The sequence below is a fragment of the Embiotoca jacksoni genome, unplaced genomic scaffold (genome assembly GCF_022577435.1).
Source record: "Embiotoca jacksoni isolate LCO1_2020_lvr unplaced genomic scaffold, fEmbJac1.0.p SCAF_11, whole genome shotgun sequence".
NCBI classification, from domain to species: Eukaryota; Metazoa; Chordata; class Actinopteri; family Embiotocidae; genus Embiotoca; species Embiotoca jacksoni.
In genome coordinates this window covers 3,547,807-3,568,934 of record NW_027185241.1, presented here as the reverse complement: position 1 = coordinate 3,568,934, position 21,128 = coordinate 3,547,807, and the positions used below count along the sequence as shown (strand labels likewise).

At 42.3% G+C, this 21,128-nt stretch overlaps 1 protein-coding gene across 3 annotated transcripts in view; it reads right to left on the bottom strand.

Annotated features, from left to right (window-relative positions):
• The window catches only part of bcam (basal cell adhesion molecule (Lutheran blood group)), a 56,814-nt gene extending 36,409 nt beyond the window's left edge, over window positions 1-20,405 (bottom strand). For 2 of the 3 annotated variants that reach the window (XM_069142329.1, XM_069142331.1), the window contains exon 1: window positions 20,108-20,404. In XM_069142329.1, coding sequence (XP_068998430.1) covers window positions 20,108-20,171 — 64 coding nt within the window. In that variant the 5' untranslated portion in view covers window positions 20,172-20,404. Of the gene's footprint in view, window positions 1-20,107 lie in introns of all 3 variants that reach the window. The other variant, XM_069142328.1, reaches the window with a different exon arrangement.
• Between the last annotated feature and the right edge of the window lie 723 nt (window positions 20,406-21,128).

The following is a 21,128-nucleotide window of genomic DNA, read 5'->3' as shown; positions in this document are numbered from 1 at the left end:
CTGACTGGCATACCTCACACGGAGCAGATTGTTACACACACACAGACACATAGAAACACACATGCACTACCTTTTGATGCCCCACCTCCCACCCTTGTTCCTTCTTCCGTACCTACCACTTTCCCCCACTTTCTGTCTTTTTGCCTATTATGGCGGATTAACTTATGATGCTTGGATGAACTTCAGTAAGTGGGGGGTACAAAGTCACACATCAATACACACACAATCACTGGCTGGCTGGCTGGCAGATATGGTCACAAGCTCACTGGCACAGGCACATGGAGCCTTCTGGACTACAGCAAGACACATGCGCACGCACACACACACACACACACACACACACACACACACACACACACACACACACACACACACACACACACACACACACACACACACACACGCGTGCGCATAGACACACGCACACGCAGTTTTACATACAGGAACCAGACTCCCATGCCGCAACAGAGTGAAAGGTGCAGAATCCAAACCAAAGCTTCTATTAATCCCCCTGATCCCCCAGAGATAGAATAATTCAGAGTTAATTACTATTCTCCTGCATTCCACTCTTTCTTCTCCTTGATTTCTAAATCCACTAAACTCCCCCTTTCCCTCCATCAGGCAACCATTCGAATACGCTGTCTACTGTAGATCCTTCTTTGTCTACGCTCCCACATTTTTATTTGTTTTTCCTCACTGCTCTTCTTGTGCCTTGGCAGACTCCTCTATACTATGTCTTGACAGAGTAAAATGAGAAGCAAATATGGTTATGAACCCGCTCGCCTTCTAGATTTTTCTCTTTCTGACAGACACATCTTGGCAGCAGCTGACAGAGTCTGGCAGTGAGGTTGTGTCTTTCTGGTTGGAGTTTGGAACCACAGTGAGTTTAATTAGAGTGGAGAGGGACCACATGGCTGACTGACTGACTGGTGTGAGACTGGTTGAGAGGCTGGCGACTAGAAAGACCCACAGTCAACCACACTGGAAGATGTTAGCTGCAAGCAAGCAAAAAATATACACACCAATGTGCACACACAACTAAATGCAACATATGTATTGATGTAGACACAGTAATTGCATTTGTATCCAGGCTACTTTTTCAAACATCTCTCTGTCTTAAACTGATGCCAACAGTATTCTCATGCACATAACTCATTATAAGAATGATGAAGTGCCATCGTGATATACAGTTAAAAGGCATCCTACATCATTGTGCACATCACGCTGCATTATCTTCTCTGTCACATGCTATTTTGTTGCACATGTAATACATATTTTAGACAAGGGAAAGAAAGAGATCGCATTCCTACTACGTAGAGTCTATTTACTGCACCAACACTTCAAGACAGGCAGGCAGATAAGCTGGAGACAAGGATAGTGAAGGGCTAGCTCTCGCCCATACATGGGTAGGGCAAGGGGCAAGGAGACATAACAAAGCAGTTGTATGCACATACACATACACAGACACACACACACACACACACACACACACACACACACACACACACACACACACACACACACACACGTTTACACACCAAGGGAGCATATTTCAAATATCAGTCAGCATATGGACGGGGCAAGCACACATATTATAACTGCCATGCATATTACGTATTATACACACATATTTTAATGTAAACCCATGGGAATATGAGCTTGCACACAAACACACATATGAGTTAGCCAACTCCCGTCTGTGTTAACCTTCCAGCATTCCTCGCTCATCTGCACCATAATGGCACACCTGTCTTCTGCCATTCTCTATTACTCCCGCAGAAATACAGTGGGGGATTTAGAGCGGGGAAGACTAAACATATTCATGAACAAACAGCTGATGCATCCTCTCTTAATATTTTTCTTTCTTCATGCATTTCTCTATCCATCTTAACCCTCACTTGCTTGATCTGTGTCTATAAGAACCAGTGTATTTCTTTTAAAAAAAAAGAGGAGCCTTTGCTTTATGGGGCTGTATGTTACCACGGTAACAGACATAGAGGTTATTGTCATAGCTAGACAAGCATTATTGGCAAAAAAAAAAGTGGGAAGGACTGGAAATGAAAGGGTTTTTTTTTCGGGGGCAGGTCAGAGATTGGAACACTACTGACCAGGGGGTGAATAACTTAAGCAGTGGGCAGGCAGGGTAGATAGGTAGGTCACATTATTATTGATTGCCTGGCATTATGTGGACAACAGGGGAGTCCATGGAGACAGACGAAGAAATTGTGGCTTGACATCAAAGTCAAGCTGCTGACACCAAGCCTGCAGGGGACAGAAGCTGCCCAAGGCGGGATTAGAGGTGGATAGATACACATAGGCACGCACAGACACAAAAATAAACCCATAGTGAGAACAGTGTCCCGCAGTAAGCAGATAAAATGGAGGTTGTAAAGACAGGGCTTGAAAATGAAAATGGCAGAATGTGGCAGATGGAAATGTCATCCATGAATAATTTCAATTCCAAGGTCCAAGATGTTTTATGAAGCCACTTCTCGACAATTTTCTAAGACACCAACAGTGTGTCTTACTGATTTACATATCAAGGCCAACTAGAGACTGTCAGAAGGTGCATTATTCCAGTCCTCATAAAATTCCAATCTGCTACCCAGTAGTTTTTTTTCCACATTCATTAATGCTTCATTAAATTATTATTCATAGCTTGGATGATGACGTGATTAGAAAAGAAATGGAAGACAACAGATGAAATAATTAGGGAAATGAAGCTGAGATTTAAATATTCAACGTTGATTTCCATTTTAACTGATTTCTTGGACCCGTGTCTGGTGAGTCTGCAGGCGAAACGGAGAGAGAGCAAACCTGTTTGAGGAGATAACCTCGTGACTGTCCAACATGACAAGGCCACGCCTGGCGCAGGGCCTTTCATCTTCTGTGGGCATCAGGCCTGACTCAGAGGCCACCATCCATCATTGTCTGCCAAGTGATTGACCGCCCTAGATGGCTATCGGCTAAGCTAACTGGAGCAGGGTGATAATATCTGGAATGTGTGAAACCCGAGAGAGACAAAACAACACACGTCTCAACCTGCGCAGACCTGCAACTCCGGGAGATGGAAGATAGAGACACTGTGGGGCTGAGGAAGTGTGTGGAATGAGAGCTGGTGGTGGTGGGTTGGGGGGAGGGGTGCAGGTGATGGCTGGGGGGTTTTATGGAAGAGACAGCGGCGTCAAAGACAAACAGACGAAAACAGCGGGGTGTCGTTCTGGATGGTGAAAGAGACAAAGACGAGTGCCGGGGTAGGCGAGGGGAAGAGGGTAGAGGGTCAGAGAAGAAAAGGTTGGACAAAGTAATATGATTGAAAAATTGCTCAGCCACATTCTGCTCGCCGACAAAGTCTTTGAACCACCGAACACAATGGACCCAAAAGATTTGACCCGTTCTGTACCAGTTTTCTCTGCTCACTCACTGCCCACGTCCTGCTTCTCAGGAAAAAGACACAGGACAAAAATACCTCCAATTATTTTCTGCTTTTAGGTGTACATACCCAAGGTCATCTGCTGACGTGTGACGTTGTTGGCCTCCCGTGAGATCTCACACCAGATGGACCGGTGACCCTTTGGGTTATGCCTCTCAATGCACCCACACATACACAGACAATTATTCATTCTGATTTGAATAACATAAATAGACACTTCTATAAGGTCTATGTTATCCCACTGGCATTCATTAATATAGTGGTCTCTACAATATACCATACTAACGCCTTCTTTTTTTTACTGACCACAAAAAGCCAAAGGCACGAGAGAATGAGTCGTCGTTTGAAACAAGGACGTTCAGAAAAGGTTAAAGATAACTGGAGTAGGAATCCATTTAAGGCTAAAGTGTTTTGATTTTTATTTGACAACAATTTTTGATATTTGATTGAAAAATCTAATTTTAGCTTTTACAATGTCAGAATGTTTTGCTTTTCTACATTTTATATCAATGCAAACAATATAACTTTGGGTTTTGGTTTAATATCAGTCGTGTCATATTTTATATAAACTTGACTTAAAATGAAAGATTATAAACTTTATCAAAGACAATTACGTTACAACTCTAAATGATTCTGACATATTCTTTGTCTTTTCATCTGCATACCAAAACAAGCATACCAAGACAAGAATCTCCTTCCTGTTCTTGCAACATACAACATTTTGATGAAAACTATAACTGTTGATAGAAAGTCACATGTCAAGCTACTATATCAAGGAAAACAATACATTTATGATGTCAGAATGACTCAAGTGATGACATGAAGATGGAATCTGACAAGTAGAGAGTAAAAGGTTGACAGACAGTAGTGGAGGAGAGGGGGGGGGAGAAAAAAATGCACCAAGCATATGTGGCGAAACTGGCATGAAGATGCAAAGCTAATTGCGATCATACCGAGATCAAAGGAAAAATAAAGCACAAGAAAGGAGTGTGTCAGGGTATGCTTGTATCACTTTAATTAGGAACACTGCATACCACAGAGGCAGACAGCGTGGAGAGCGATTTGTTGCCCTGTTTAAATTAATAAAGTGTGTCTTGGACAAAAATAACTCCAATGAATACCAATGTTTGACTTTTGGCCTGAGCATTCTGAACAGCATGCTATGCAAGACTTTTATACTTGAAAAGATTTACATGTGAATACTTGAAAGTAATTGTTATAGTCTTATAAACAAATAGCGTGTAACATGTATTAACTGTAACATAGATTTATGGTTCGTCCAATTTTCATACAAACCCTGTAAAATGGAGTTGAACATTGCTGAAAGAAAAATCCTGCTTTCTGACAAAGTAGATGAGTCTTGCTGCGGGTGTTTACAGAAGCAGATGGTCCAGGTAGGCGTCGTAAGGGCTGGTTGTTTAGGATAATGGAGGAAATAAAAAATTATATGGTGGAGGGCTGTACTGTATGTGTGTGTATATCTTGGAGGAGGATGCTTCTGCGAGTTTGTAGGGGCGACGAAGCTTAAATATCAGCACCTCTATTACCCTGGCACCATCTCATCCACCTCCTACACCTCCAAGAATCTGCTAGTAATGAAGAGACATTTAAACATATGAGGGTAAAGAGAGAAGAGTGGATAGGGAGAGCATGGATCAGGGGTTAGGGAAGGCGGAGGAGAATTTATGGAGATGAGGAGAGAAGGGTAGGGTTAAACAGAGGGTAGTGGGCTGGAGACCATTGTGAGCAAGATAAGGAGGGAAAAAGATTAAACTGCTTGCCAGCGTATTTTACAGTTTTTGCCATTTGTAAAAGTGACATAAGGGAATAGTATTTAGAAATAGTATTTAGGCAGAGAAATGAAATAAAGAGGGGTAAAATGCAATACTTCCTGTATATTACCAAACATCTGTGGTCTTAAAACTATATTCGTAGCTGTCTGCCTGAACTTTTTATTCCCAGAATGTGGGTGGAGGATGTGGATGGAGAAGGAGGAACGAGACAGAGATAAAAAACAGACTGAAACACGACTGAACTCGTATCAATTAGATGAACCCAAAGGTGGTGAAGCTGGATTGCTGGACCTCCCACCAGTGTCTCATTAATTATTCACAACACAGTGTTCAAAGTCACAGGCTTGTTCATACGAGATGTTTTAAGAGCTAAGTAAGGCATTCAATTTAGATTCCCAGAAATGTTTTCGTCGTTATGAGAGTCACCAATGTTGAGTGGTTTTCTAGCATGTCCTTTGAGTTGTCATTCCGCAAAATGTAATTTGAAAAGTTTGTGCTTTTGTAAAGCCTAGATTAGAATTAAACACATTCTGCGGTTGGGTTGGGGGCCCTTGGGCGAATTTTGACATTTATGGTGGGTGGGGGGGGGGGGGGTAAGAGAGAGGATTGCAGAAGCAAGGGAAAGCTTGTCCATACAGGTATAGAGCAGGAAGGGCGAGAGTGAGGGAAGAAGAGAAAAAAAAAAAAACATGTGAAGAGGTGGATCTGTCAAAACCTGCAAGAAGTACTAAATAAGTGTGACCTGAGGAATGTGAAAGAGAAGTAAGCCAAGTTGACAGACAGGAGACGTGGAATCTTGTCTGTCATCGGCACAGCTCTAGAATTTTTCCATGACTTCAATGCTCCATCTCCAAGCAGAAATGTAGCTATAGGGCAGAAAAGCCAAACCTGTATCTTCATAATGAGCAGGGAACCACAGGCAGAGGTGGTAGGGAGACACTTGGAGGTAACACTTGGACGTAGAACTTTAGCTAAAGTTTCCACTGTGCACAAGTCAAGGCAGATGGGCTCGAAAGACCCAGTAGATTGGGGACAGTGTGTTCCCAAGTTTGAAGAGACATTGTATACATTTAGCATACTAGCAACCAGATGCTCAGCACCCTCTGTTACAAATCACACCAGCTGCTTGTTTCATCCATACCATTACACAAATGTGTCGCCACATATGGGAGCTATGCCCTAAACAGTTTACATGTACGAGTTAAAGCTTCAATGATTAGTTGATTATCCACTTGGGAGAAGGTTAACGTGCAACTAAGAATCTGAAACTGCACATTACTGGATGAAGTTTGTCAATTGGGATGAGTTGTTGCATTCAATAATGTCTAATTTTAAACTGATTAATGTTGAATTTTGGACTGTTGGCCGAATAAAACATGCAATATATGATACAAAAAAAAATACATACTCTAAGGCTTTTGAAAAGGACTACAGTAGGAACTAACTTGGCCTGAGATTAAGGTTGGCCCTATTTGTCCAGATTGTAGTGATATTTCTGTTGAGTACAGATGCAGGATGTGGAAATTTTTACCTTGAGCAAAAATAAAACTTGCTGCACTCACTGCTGTCTTTACCAGCACCAATCACTTAGAATAAAAAAAAAAATGAACAGGAGGTCTAAGCAATATTTATTGGCATTACTTAACATGATTTCTACAATTCAAACTCCCTTTTCCACCCACATGCATAATAACCTAACATAAAAACAATTTATAATAGCCTCTGTATTTATCTGATAATTCATTCCATTTTGGATAGCACTACACGCGATGTCAGCAGCTGCGAGCAAACAAACAGAAGCACTGCAGTGTATCAGTGTTACTGGCTAATATGGTTTATGGGCAGACCCATGGACCGAGCCTGGCTCAGCCTGATATGGCGGATTGTTTCCACGGTCCAGAGCCAACCGGCTAATCATTTGGATATTGTCTCATGTTTGCACTGGAGGTTTTGGCTGCCCTCTGTGAGTCAACTGACTGATAATCCACTGCAGGGGCTCTGACCACATTGCAGAGGGGAAACAGAGGGGGACATGAATAAAGAAACAGCAAAGGCAGAGAGAGTGAGACTTGCAGTGGGATGTGGTATAAGGATTCAAATGAGAGAAAGACAAAAAAAATCTAGTAATGGTAGTGAAGAAGAAGAGAAGAGCAACCAAGCCGGAAGAGGAACTGGAAGAAGGTGAAATAGTCAAAAGACAAGGAAGGGTGAACAGACAGTGAAACACAGAAAAGAAGTCCAGACAATGTTGCAACACATGTAACACAAATCCAGTCTTTGACTGTCCAGCTGTATCTCCTCTTTTTCAGTCCCTGCCACCATTATCCTTTGTCCTTCTCGATAACCTAGTCGCATCATGGGAGACCACAAAGAAAGAGGAAAAAAAGAAAGTAAAAAGCACAGTGTGGGCGGGAGAAGGAGAAAGCGTTTGGTGAAGGACAGGTCCTGTTCTCATCCTACAACCAAAGCAAGGGAGGAAAGAACAGGTGGGTAGCCACGGGAAGACAAGTATGCCATTGTTTGGCTGGTACCCATGTAGCCATAAGGTCCACATCTCCTCAAACGGCTCTGAGCATTCAGCATCTCTTATTAAATATGAGTTGACAGTTAGCATTAGCTTGGGGTTACTGCTACGTACCGAGCTTTGACTTTCCTTGCCCTGTAATGCCGATGGAGAGGCCGGCTTTGATGCTCTCCTGTATCGTTACACCAACTGCCCCCGAACCCAGCGCCAAACAGACACACACACACACTCACACACACCAACAGATGGGACGAGGTGGGGTGTTTGTGTGGGTGAGGGACTATAGAAAAGGGTGTAGATGGTCGATGGTAGATTTTTTTTTTTTTTTTTGGCTAGCTTTACCTTGCTAACTTCCGTGCCAAGGAGAATAGGCTCTAACTTGGACAGCCTGGATCATATACCGCCAGCTGGTAAACCAGAAGCCACAACCATGGCAGCAGAGTGTGACACAATGTAAACAGGCAAAGAAACTACACCACCAATTTACATCAGAGAGATATAAGAACAGTTTCTTAAATAGCAGAGATGGTGCAGCTATTGTTACATAAAAATACAGGAAATAAAAGTTTGACTTTCCTATATTTGGGAGGAAAAAAATGTATTAACTTTTGAACATAAAGACCCTCCAATCATTGTGAACAAAGGGAAAAAAAGAAGGGAGAACTGAAAAAAAAAAAAAGCAGAGAAAGGCTGTAGACGAAGCAACAAAAAAAAAAGAAAAAGAAAGGAATACTGGAGAAGGTGAAAGAAAGAGAAAAGGAAAGAGAGGTTGTTCCAGCCATGTGAGGCCCTTCGAGCAGTTTGGTGGGCTTTCCTGCAAACCAACTGCAGTCCCATCACCAGCTGGTACTGCCATTGATGTGGGATTGAATACCCACACACAGACACACAGACACCCACCCACCCAGACCCAGACCCACACCCAGACCCACCCACCCACCCACACACACACACACACACACACACCTATTTATAACCTCCGTTAAGTCCGGATTCCAGGTTATGTTGGGGTTGCAGTAATGTTCACATGCTCCTAACAGCCTTGACTGCTCCAAGTGACACACACACACACACACACGTGCGCGGCAAAGTCTGGTCCCACACCCAGTGCTAACTCTCCCTTTTGTCAAACATGCACGCAGGCGCGCACGCGCGCACACACACACACACACACACACACACACACACACACACACACACACACACACACACACACACACACAGAAGTGTTAGTTCAATTAATGTGGTATGCATTCCAGACACACATTCAGATACCCCGCCAGCCTCCTCTCACACCTGCAACTATGTAACTATGTAAGATGTGCACACACATTTATACAGGCATGCAGATATTCACCCATGTGTGCACAATCACACACACACACAGTTTAAACATCAACAAGTACCACCTTTCATCTGGCTCCCCCTTTCACTGTGCCTCAACAAGGGTCCTTCCTCCACTCCCTTCACTCTACACCTCCTCTCCTCTCCGTTCCTTCCTTTCCTCTCTCTCTCTCCATCTCTCGCTTTCTGCCATGTGCATAATCAGCCCAGTATTAATACCTGCATTCCAACAGCCTGCAGGAATGTCTTTAACAATGTAGCATTGTTCAGGTGCAGAGAGAGAAAGACCTCAATGAAAAATATATAAAAAGGTGGTGCAGTGAGGGCTCCCACAGCTACAGTGTGTATGAACAGAGAAATTTTATGATTTGAAATGAACACAGTGGAGTGAAATGCAGAAGTAGCTCACTCTGCCTGTATCACATAACCTCAAACAAGGACAATCTATGAAAAAGGTATAGGTCTACACATATAGAGAATATACACGTCAAGTATACTCTCTTTCACACATAGAAAGTCTACAACCCTGCAGAGGGCAGATTACCATACAGCTGAGCTATGTTGCTTTATATTCATAGCATTATTGTTCATGTGGTGATAAATTGTATGTTTTAAGTGCTTCAAATAAATTAGTCCTTCGATGATTACTTTGGATTAGCTCCCTTATCTCTATTGTTTGAATTTTCCATTTTCTGTTAACTCAATTGTTCATCTGAGGCGTTGGAGAGTTGGTTGGACAAATCAAGATGTACAGAAATTATCAACCCGCTTTAGCAGTATATTCTTTTGCCATTATATTGTGCTAACGATTAATTAAAAAAAAAAAATCACATTGTTTGACTTGTTTTGACTTGCAGACTTGGTTATTATTTTTTCTGTGCAAAATGAGACATTGTATGTTTTGCTTTTTGTTGCACAACTAAAAATGGTTAATTGTATCTGTAACTGATCAAATTAGGTAGATTGGGGCTGGGAAATATGTTGATATTATACCAAATGGTGTGATATGAGCGAGATATCGTTGTACATTTTGGATATCGTAATATTAAGATGTGGCAGATGAGTGTCGTCTTTTAATTAAAGTGATGTAATTATCTAAACTTAGTTGTTCTTTTACTTGCCTTTACTTACTAGTCATGATATCCATCCATCTATTATGACCATTATTTATCAAAATTCTCATTGTGTAAATATTTTGTAAAAATACCAATAGTGGTCCCTAGAATATTGTTCCAGTACTAATATAGTGAATATTGTGATGTTTGACTTGATCTATATATTACAGTCCTACTGTGGATTAATGTGGGGAAGTATTTTTATTAATATAATGATATTGATTTCCACCCCTAACAGAAGTGAGAGATAATGAAAAGCACTGACATACTGAATGCTCCATCATCCTCCCTCTATCCCTCCCTCGGCCTGCCCCCCTTTGTCAGGCCTTATTATTGAACATGTGTCCTCTCTGCCCCTGCCATTTACCAACCCCACCCTCATAACACTGCTTTCAATGCACACGCACACACATACACACAATGTTCCACACACACAGGGACTACTAATTGACATGAGGGAGTTGGTGCATCTTTCATCATTCTCTACGGAGACAAATCTCAAAGTCTGTGCGTGCGTGTGCACGTGTGTGTGTGTGTGTGTGTGTGTGTGTGTGTGTGTGTGTGTGTGTGTGTGTGTGTGTGTGCGTGTGTGTGCGTGTGTGTGTGTGTGTGTGTGCGTGTGCGTGTGTGATGCGAGTGAGTAATAGGATCAAAGGGGGGTCCTCCAAGCTGCCGGTCCAAAACCTCTAATTCTCTCTCAGGACTCGATACTGCAGTAGTCAGGAAAGACCACATCTCATCATTCACAAGTATTGCAACGTTATAGTCCAGTATGTTCAGCTCACTACCACTTGATAATCATTCAGTAGGAATAACTGTTAAGTAAATTAAGTCTTGATGCTGCAACATGCCTTCCGGGACGCAATGCAAGATGCTGTTGAGGCAAAACTCTGGAATTATAATTACTTTGGCTCTGAATAACAAGAGGCTAAATCAGTTAGGCACTCTGTAAGTCTAACATTATCTCCACAATACATCCATCACGTCTGTTGTACTGCAGATTGCAAAGACATGTAATTGGAAATCGTTTAGCCTGATGGAGTCATAACCCAATTGAATACTATTGATTTTGGATTAAAAAATTCATACGGACCAAGAGCAAGCTTGAACTTTCTTTCGGCCACACGGAATCAAAAATTAAACTGTGAAACTTGACTCTCCTTGTATTACTGGAATATGGACACAACAGATAAACAACGAAGGAGATTCATTTTGAACTGAAAACAATTCAGAGGGCTATCTGCTGCTGCGCCAAACTGCAGCAACTTTAAAAATAATGTTGCACAAATAGGACGCGACTATAAGTCAACCCTCTACTGGCTTGATTGTCAATGGCTGAACTCTCAGTCAAAAGGAAAACAGATTACCTCCCCCTACTCCAAAGAATCATCAGGGATTTGAGACACCCTGCTTCCACAGGCTCCTTATGTTCAAGCTATTGTGATGTTCAGACAACACATGGTCAGAAGGACACAGGACGCATGTATAGGGCCCAGGGAGGGATGACAGACAGATGATGGATGGAGTGCGAGTCAAGGTAAGAGGGGCAGAAAGACAGATGAGTCAAAGAGATGCAGAGAAGAAAAAAATGCAGTGATAAAAGAGATGATTTACAGAGATGGGCATAAAGTAGGGCGCAGTAAAGAGGCCAACAAGCTAATTCCAGAGAGAAATGTGACTAAGAAAGAAAAAGAGACTTGTACTAAAGTTAAGAACATGATGTGACTTGAGGAGAACATTAACAGTCAGCACATGGTAACTTCCCCGCCCAACTTTTCTCTTTCAAAGTCAAGTTCACACAGACAGAGAGGAGCAAGAGGATCTTGAATGCTGTGGCCGTTGCTTCAGCAGAGCTCTGGTAAGTAAAACCTCTATAAAACAAAGGCGAGTTATGTCCTCAGGCAAGTTGCCGGCCCTGAAAACTGACACTGGATCTGTTCAATGATGATACACTGGACATGCTCTCAGGTAACATGGGGAGCCCCCTTTTCTCACACATGCTGGCATGAAGTCATAGAAAATGTCCACCACTCAGAGCCAAACACTCACAAAGGTGTATATGGGTGCTGTAATACAAATACTACCTCTGAACCTCACACACAAACACCTCCACTAGCCTCCTTCCCCTCCTCCACCTTCTGCTCCTCCTCTTACTTCCCGGTGTGGAGGATTAATATTCCCACTCCTGTCTCCCTGGTCCCCTGGCCCAGTTAAAGCAATAAGATCTCATTGTCAAACAGTGACCAGCCTCACTGGAGAGGTTAACCACCGCTGCTTAACCATTAACTAGATTAAATTCAGGGGGGTTGGGTGTGTGTGGGTGTGGGTGTGTGTGGGTGTGGGTGTGTGTGTGTGTGGGGGGGGGGGGGGGTGTTCCGACAGATGGAAAAGAGAGTTTGGCCATGAGAGGTGGTTTAAAAGAATGAGTTATCATTGTGGTGTGGCCCTATCTTTGCAGTATTTTGAGGAAATAGGCTCACATATAAACATGTGCTCCCATGTAAACACAACAGTACTCTGTAGCCTACTGAACTTTAAGTCACCCTCATCTCCTGGTCATCATTGTGTGATACAGATAAGAGAGGAAGAAAAAAAAAAATCCCTTTTGGCTCCAATATCATATTTCTGAAACCCTCCCTGGGAAGCAAAAATGTCAGGGTCAGAGGTGCATTTAGGTATCTGTCCACCAGGGGAAGTCTACAAACTATGTGCAGAACATTTTTCACAAACCTTTATTTAAATGTCAGAGAAATACGCAAAGAACTAAGGAACAAACAAGTTAAATTAGGCGTGCATTCACAGCACAAATTCTACAGTTTTACTTTCCGACACCAGTCCAAGCCAGTGGTGTGGAAAGACACAAGGTGATAATGGAACCCTAGTGTGTGTGTGTGTGTGTGTGTGTGTGTGTGTGTGTGTGTGTGTGTGTGTGTGTGTGTGTGTGTGTGTGTGTGTGTGTGTGTGTGTGTGTGTGTGTGTGTGTGTGTGTGTGTGTGTGTGTGTGAAGGAAGAGGGGGGTGACGGGGCTTTTTTGGAGGGGTGCATTCAACAACTGCTGCTGAGGCAACTGTTGATGTCTGAAAAGCAACAGCTTGCGGGGCTCCCAGAGGACCCTCTGCCAGCCAACAGTCAGATGGAGGGTTTAGGGATGGAGGGGCGCACGGGTTAGGATTTCTTCTCCACTGCCAAGAAAATGATCTCTTTGGCCACAGATCTAAGGTTCTCCATGACATTCCCCATTCCTAATTGGTATTCCTCAATCCTGACGTACTCCGCTTGTCTAATCTGCTGTTATCTCTGGCTCTATCGCTTTTATTCATCATCACCCTCCCCCACCCCCCCCCCCCCCCCACCCCCCGCACGCTATTTGATTGATCAAAACAACTGGACAGGACACAACTGGAGTATTGCAAATACATTTTCTGTGGCAGAACCGAACCATCGTAGTCCCTTTCTGTTTTATGACACAGACTTGTACATCGCGTGGCTAAAAAATAATTCAATCCAATTCTTCCTCTTTGTATATTCTTAAACCAGACACAGAGGAAGAGAGGTTCTTATCCACGTCTTGCTACAGCACTCTCCTGTTAAATGGATTGGCAGCACTTAACCTCGTCTCATAAAAGAGCTTTGTGAATTTTCAATTTTGCTACAACCCTGATTGCATCCCCTCCCCCGCCCAAACCCCATTTCACCACCACATATGTAGAGACAAGGACACAGAATCAGAGATATGGAGCCTCTTTTCAAGGCTGCATCTGAAATTACCCATCAACATCGACTTCCTCCCCTGAGACAAGAACAACAAGACTACATGGTGGCAGCACAATAGTGAACTGTAATCATCTCTCATCCCATCTCTTGATCTCTTTTTGTCCATCCCTTCCTCTCTGCTTCCTTCCTTCCTTCCCTCCCTACAACTCCCAATAATGGTGACACAGCACAGCCTCAAAGCAATAGACAAAACCATGATAATTTTAGCAAGTGTCTTTTTCACCTTTTATTCCTTAATATCCTTTGGAATGAGTATTCATACAACTTTATATACAGATTGAAATACAAACAGTGGCACCACAGTGGAATGTGTGTGCTTTGGGAAAAACAAGGTGGTGTCAAGTAGGACGGTCATTCTTATTTCAATATTATCAATAGTGGCCATAAATCTATTATGAAAGGTCTCTAGGGACGAGTTTAAAAAGCAAACAGTGCCCTTTCCCATTAAAACTCAGCAGGCAATCTTCTTGATGCTGTGCAGGGTCATTAAACAGTGAACCATGCACTAAAAGGCACAGTGGTTGACACAGCAAAACAACTTGTCAAATCACAGCAAACAAGACAGAGAAAGATAATGAGATGAGGAATCAGACACCGGAGAGAGATGGGAACATAGACAAAGTTAATCTGAAGAAATACACCTTTTGTTTATGTATGAGTACCTGTGGAAGTCTGCGTGTATAATCACAGCTTTGGCTGCAGCTCTACTTGTGGTGATATGAGAAAGAAAAAGTAGGGGGATGAACTTTTCCATCGCCACTGTGAATCACATCCTTCTTAGTAACTGACATCATTGGGATTAACGCCGTGCGTGCAGTATACCATCTCCTGATGCCCAGTTGTCTACCAGGGATGACTGCCAATGCCCCGTCAAACTACTGTAATGGAGGTTAATGTGTTATTCATTGCTAAAAATAAACACTCGTGTGCAGGCTAAAATCCCTGTCTCTGTGCGCAGTAATTACTAAATGGACTTCCGAACACAAGTCAAGCAGAATGTGGCCTTGACTAATGTTTAAGAGCCCAATTGTGGTTCGGCCGAGTCCCAAACAGTCAAACCACAAGAATGCAACCCATCTGTGAACGAACTCCAGCTTTTCACCTATACTGCCTATAGATGGTGAGAAGAAAAGCGCATTGTGGCTGCGTGTTTGTATGCAGATTACTGCCTGTGAATTGTGGTCAGAGGGGGCTTTAAAAGTGGGAAAGTAAGCCCTTTTCTATAGAATTTGAAGTGATGACAAACAAATGCACACAATACACGGCGAGCTCCAACGTGTTGCAGAGGAATGCCCCTCCTTCCACCTCAGTGATTTACTCAGTCACTGTCGGACAGACACACATATTCACAAACACAGTAATTACAGCCCCTCCATTCCAAGGCCCACTAGCCCAGAGGCCTGAATGACACCCTGTATAGGTGTGTGTGTGTGTGTGTGTGGGGGGGGGGGGGGGGGCAAACATGTACTTGCTTTCCCAAAGTAGCCACTGTCTGCCACTCACTGTACAACGATAAGGTTTCCAGTGTTGCGTAACATCAGAGACCAGCGTAGTACACATTATGTGTTCATTTGTGCACACTTAGAGGTCAGTGAATGAATGCTATTCATCCGTACCCATAAATATTCTTGCATTCAAGATTGCACACGAGTGCATGGGTGCACAGAACTAATACCAAGTGTCACGGGACAGCTGGAAAAGAGGTCCTCTGGATTTTACCTCCTCATGGCTAAATGGCTCTTTTTCTGGTCTAATACCATAATAATTACACACGGCTGCAGGGGGTGCACTTTTGATGCTGAGCTGGCGGGGGAGCGGGTGGGAGAGAGAGAGAGAGAGAAATTAAAAGTGAGGAAATGACTGTGGAAGTTAAGATGGTTAGACAAAGAGGCTGACGCTACGTGTTAGAGGTTAACACCTTGAACTCAGCTGATGCTTGTCACAACGATTCTCTCCACTTGTTCCGGACCACTTTGGAGTCTCTACAGTTTAGCTCAAACTCCTCTGACCATTTGACTCTCCTTTTGTCTCTTCACCTTAATGTCACTTTGTTCTTTTTTATCCCCCACACTTAAAAAAAAAAAAAAAAAAAAAAAAATCAAAGCTAAAAGAGCAACCAAGATCTACAGTTACTGTGATGTTATTGCATTTGTAAAATATCCATCCAAAACTTTGTCCAAATACATAAAGTATTAGCATGTAAATTGTGTTTCTAATTTCAGAAAGACTGCGCTATTACAAATTTAACACACATAAAAAGGAGTTGTATTTCAGCATGCTTCCACTGTTGATTCCTGTTCTGTGCTGAAAAGGCAATGATTTCAGGAGCTATGTTTGAGGAAGAGGGTCAAAGGGTCAGCAAGATCCTGAGTGCGAGTATGTTGAGCGCTTTGGGGTGCCTCAGGTTGCTATGCAGCGCATAACATTGTGACATAACTACAAACATATATTCAGGCATTCGTGCTTCGAATATATAACCTTACAAATATGTAAGCATGTATGTCTTTGGGCCTATAGATCATGCACATTAGCATCCTTTAGCTGAGCCAATTGAGAATATGTATATTCAAGACTTACACTACAGAGCTGGCTGACTTCCTGTTGGCTCCCAGCACACATTAAGGGGATAAAATAAAAAGAATTACATGGTTCTTCTAGGCTGTTACTGGATCTAATGACTAAAATTCTGATTAAAAAAATATTTTTTTAAAAGTGCAATTTCACATGGCTTTCTTTTTGAATCTCAGAAAATATCAATTCATGTTTTCACAGCCACTAATTTTCTGATGATTGTGTATGATTTTCTTCTTCTTTTCTAGAATTTTCTTCAATTAACCAAGGACAAAACAGAAGTAATTGTTTTTGGTGCCAAGGAAGAATGATTGAAAGTCAGTGCTCAGCTTCAATCGCTGATGTTAAAAACCACAAACCAAGCCAGAAATCTAGGTGTAGTCATGGATTCAGACCTCAAAATACAACCATATCAAGACAATTACAAAATGAGCCTACTATCACCTGAAGACTATATCAAGGACTAGAGAACTTATGTCTCAAAAGGATTTGGAAAAACTTGTCCATGCATTTATCTTCACTAGACTCGGCTACTGTAACAGTGTGTTTACAGGTCTCTGTAAAAAGTCTATCAGACAGCTGCAGCTGATTCAGAATGCTGCTGCTCCAGTCCTCACTAAGACCGAGAAAGTGGATCACATCACCCCAATTCTGGGGTCTTAACACTGGCTTCCTGTTGAACAAATAATCAACTTTAAAATCCTGCTGTTGGTGCATAAGGCACTGAATGGATTAGGGCCAAAATACATTTCTGATCTGCTGCTACCTTATGAACTATCCTGACCCCCTCAGGTCATATGGGACTGGTCTCCTTTCTGTTCTCATAGTCAGAACTAAACATGGAGAAGCAGCATTCAGTTGTTATGCTCCACATTATCTGGAACAAACTCCCAGAAAGCTGCAGGTCTGCTGCAACCCTCAGCTCCTTTAAATCAAGATTGAAGACTTTTCTGCTTGCTGCTGCCTTTCATTAAACCAGATTTAAGGATGTTGATTAATTTCTTGCATTGCTGCATTTTACTACTGCCTTTTATTTCTTAAACTGAACTATAACTTTTGTCCTATTTTTTTGTTTGTTTAATGTTTTAATGACTGTTTTTAATGTGTTAATCACTGTTCTTAATTGTTTTTAAATGTCCTTTTCTTTTGCCTTTAGTTTTGATGCTTTTAATGGTTTTATGTGAAGCACTTTGAATTGCCTTGTTGTTGAAATGTGCTATATAAATAAACTTGTCTTGCCTTGCCTGTGGGCCGAATTATTTTTGGGCTTGTGTGCATCACATGATGAATGTGGAAGTTGTAGTAACGCTATGCTTCGGTCCACTGCGACCTCCCTCCTACGCAGAATTTGAAGCTCTCCAACTATTTCATCTCGTGTCCTCCTCTGCTACCATCAAAATTATTACAGCCACCAGTAGGCACTATGACAGTGAAGCATAATTGTGTTGTTTTCGATGACAGCACAGTCTGTGACGCACACCAGGGTTTTATTTGTCCCACGGTTCTACTTAGTTCACTTCGACGCTCATCACTGACACAGTTGGAAATCACAAGTGTGACCAGTGATTTTGAGAATGTGGGTCTGTGTGACACAATCCCACTGAGACCCAACAAGGGCTGCTATTATTAGACAAATCTATTCTACTGTGAGAAAGAGAGAGAGAGGGTTCAGAAAAAGAAAAAAAAAGTTGGCAATCTTTTCTTTCTGAGAAAACATAGATTTTCTTCTCTCACACTTAAATGGACTTTCGAGCAGCATTTTCAGGGCGTGTGATGGTGGGTGGCGGTGAGCTCAGAACCTGGAACCAAGCCTTTAAATCAATGTCTCACAGCTGTGTGATGTGTGATACACCACACTGCATCCATCAATTACAGGTCACTTTTTACAAGGTACCTGTTAAAAAGGCTCCATGAAGGGCAGACAGACGGAAAGGCACAACTGTCTCTGTGGCCAGAGAGGAAGGAGGGTGCAGTTGTAAAAGAATATCCAGTAAATCAAGTGGGGTAAAAAGGAAAAGTTCGGTCAACTTTAAGGTTGAGGATGATGAAGGTGGATTAACTTGAAATGAAAAGCGGAACCGGGGGCTACCAAAGTGATGAGCTATAGACACTGTGATGCAGCCAACATCCAAGCCCCGCCCTCATCCTGCTTCAAATCACCACAGACTGATCAGTCAAGTTGAAGCAAACTTTTAGAAAATTTCCACAAAAGAATTCTCAATTTGATTTTGAAATATAAAAAATAAAGTTGATAACATTTAAGATGAAAAAGAGCTCATATTAACTTCAAACATTAAATACATCTACAGTAGGCTACATCTTTTGAAGTATATTTAGCAATTTTGATACTAATTTTTTTTTAAAAGACAGAAAAAAAGAAACCCAATAGGCTCCAACCATAATCTCACTAGCAGCACATTAAATACCAACGTTCCTGCTAACCAAATAAACAATGAGTACACTGAGGCCAATAATACATTTGGAGAGCTCTACATCAATTCCCTAAATGGTAGGTTTTGGCCACTTATAACAAACTTTTCTTTGACTCAGATCATATAAGGCCAAAGTCAGGTTGCATTTAAACTGACTTAGTCTTTTGGCAGCACCCAGGGGTGGTGAGGGTGAGGCGCACTGCCAACATAGGAGACACAAATCCCGCAGATCAGACATCAAAGCTCTGAAAAACTGCACCGCAGCAGCAGCCAGACATGAATGAGACGGACTGAGACAAGCAACATGGTCTTTTTCACAATAAAAGCGCCTCACTCCGGGGGAAGAGATTGATTGGGGGTGAGGTGAGGATTTTGAAAGGTTTTTGGTAGATTTTCTTTAAAGATAGCGGCTATTTTATCTGCACGCGGATATTGTGGTTTTTTTTGTTGTTGTTGTTGTTGTTGTTTTTTCAATTAAATCGGGGCTTGATTTAGGGCGTTGTGTTTTATTCTGGCTCCAACAGTGGTTGTTGGCTGTAGCCTACTGAACTGGCAGTGTCCAGAGCAAAGTACTGCAGTGTGCTGAGAAGTGCACAGAAGTGCAGAACTGACACTCCCCGCACATCTACAAAGAGCCACATTTAACACCTAAAACATCCCGTCAGTGGAGATAAACCCCTGGTTACATCGAAGCTGCGCAACCTACGATCAAAGCAGAGTGATTTTTTTATTTTTTTATTTCCAATGTTACTCTTGAAACAAATGATCTTGATCGATACGTGTTGACTTTACCGGTTTTCCACCTGATATCGGTTATTTTAATCTTAAAGTTGCTCAACTTAAACGAGCCTTGCGAACACAACCAAACAACATATTTTGGATTAAATAGGTTAAAACTAAACAAGCCGCTTTCAGACTGCGTTGTGTAGACAGGTTTGTGGTTTAAGTAGCGGACCTCTAAAACTCGAGAGTCCGCGAAAGAAGAAAGTATATATGCACAGCCCGAAGGAATGGAAAATACAACCAGCACCGTACCAAAAGCAGGATAAAGTTACTGGGAAGGTGTCTAATTTTTTTTATTTTATTTTTAAAATGTAGCGGAAAGTATTAGACAGACTTACCTTGAAATGCCCAGAGGAGCAAGGTGCACAAGAGCGTCGTGCGTCCTAGTGTTATCCCGTCCATGGCCGCTTTTCTAACTTTTTCAAGGAAAAGTATTCACTTTGTTTTTGGTTGTAGAGTGTGGAAATCTGGCACAGCAGCAAGTCTTTCTCTTCTTACAACGCTCCAAAGCCTTCTGGATCTCTTTCTCGCTCTCCCTTCTCTCTCTCGCTCGCTCTCTCTCGCTCTCTCTCTCTCTTGGAGTGCCTCTCTCTCTCGCACACACACACACACACACACACGCACGCACGCACGCACACGCACAGAAATCTGATGCTGGTGGCAGTCTACTTGGTTGATATATTTGCACAAAAGGTGACCCCCCTCTCCTCCCAAAACACCCCCCCACCTCTCTCTCTCTCTCTCTCTCTCTCCCTCTCTCGCTCCACCTCACTTGCAGTGAAAAGACTTGCTTGACTAATCGCGTAGGTCTACTGGGGCCTGCAGGATTTCTTTAAAGGAAGTTAAAAGTGATTTTATCATGAGGCACACTGACTCATAGCGACTCCCAAAATCCGTACCCTCTGGAAAAAAATAACTACGTTTTATGAGAAAGATTTACAGCAAAACTAGCCTGGAGGTAGCCTACAGAAATGTACGTTTGCCCATAGTTATACGTTTGTACTGTACTATAAACATGGCCCTATTCACAGCTTTCAAGAATATACTCAGAAATGATGAAGGAAAGGACACGACAGACAGACATAAATACAGAATCCAAAAGGCCTTTTTTTAAAATAGGCTATCTTGATTTGGAGGGGAAATGTAAAACATGGGGAATTATCTAGACTGCTATTTTAATGTGTGAGGTGACTAATCTTAATTTCAGAGGTCTTGATCACACCCAAAAACAAATTTGTTGGAAAAGCAATCCGCTTTCCTTACCCACTTAGTTCCATAGACACATTTCCTGCCCTGGTTAGACGGTTAACATGAACCATCCCCAAGTTGCATAATGTCCCAAAAAAATTATTTTTGTTT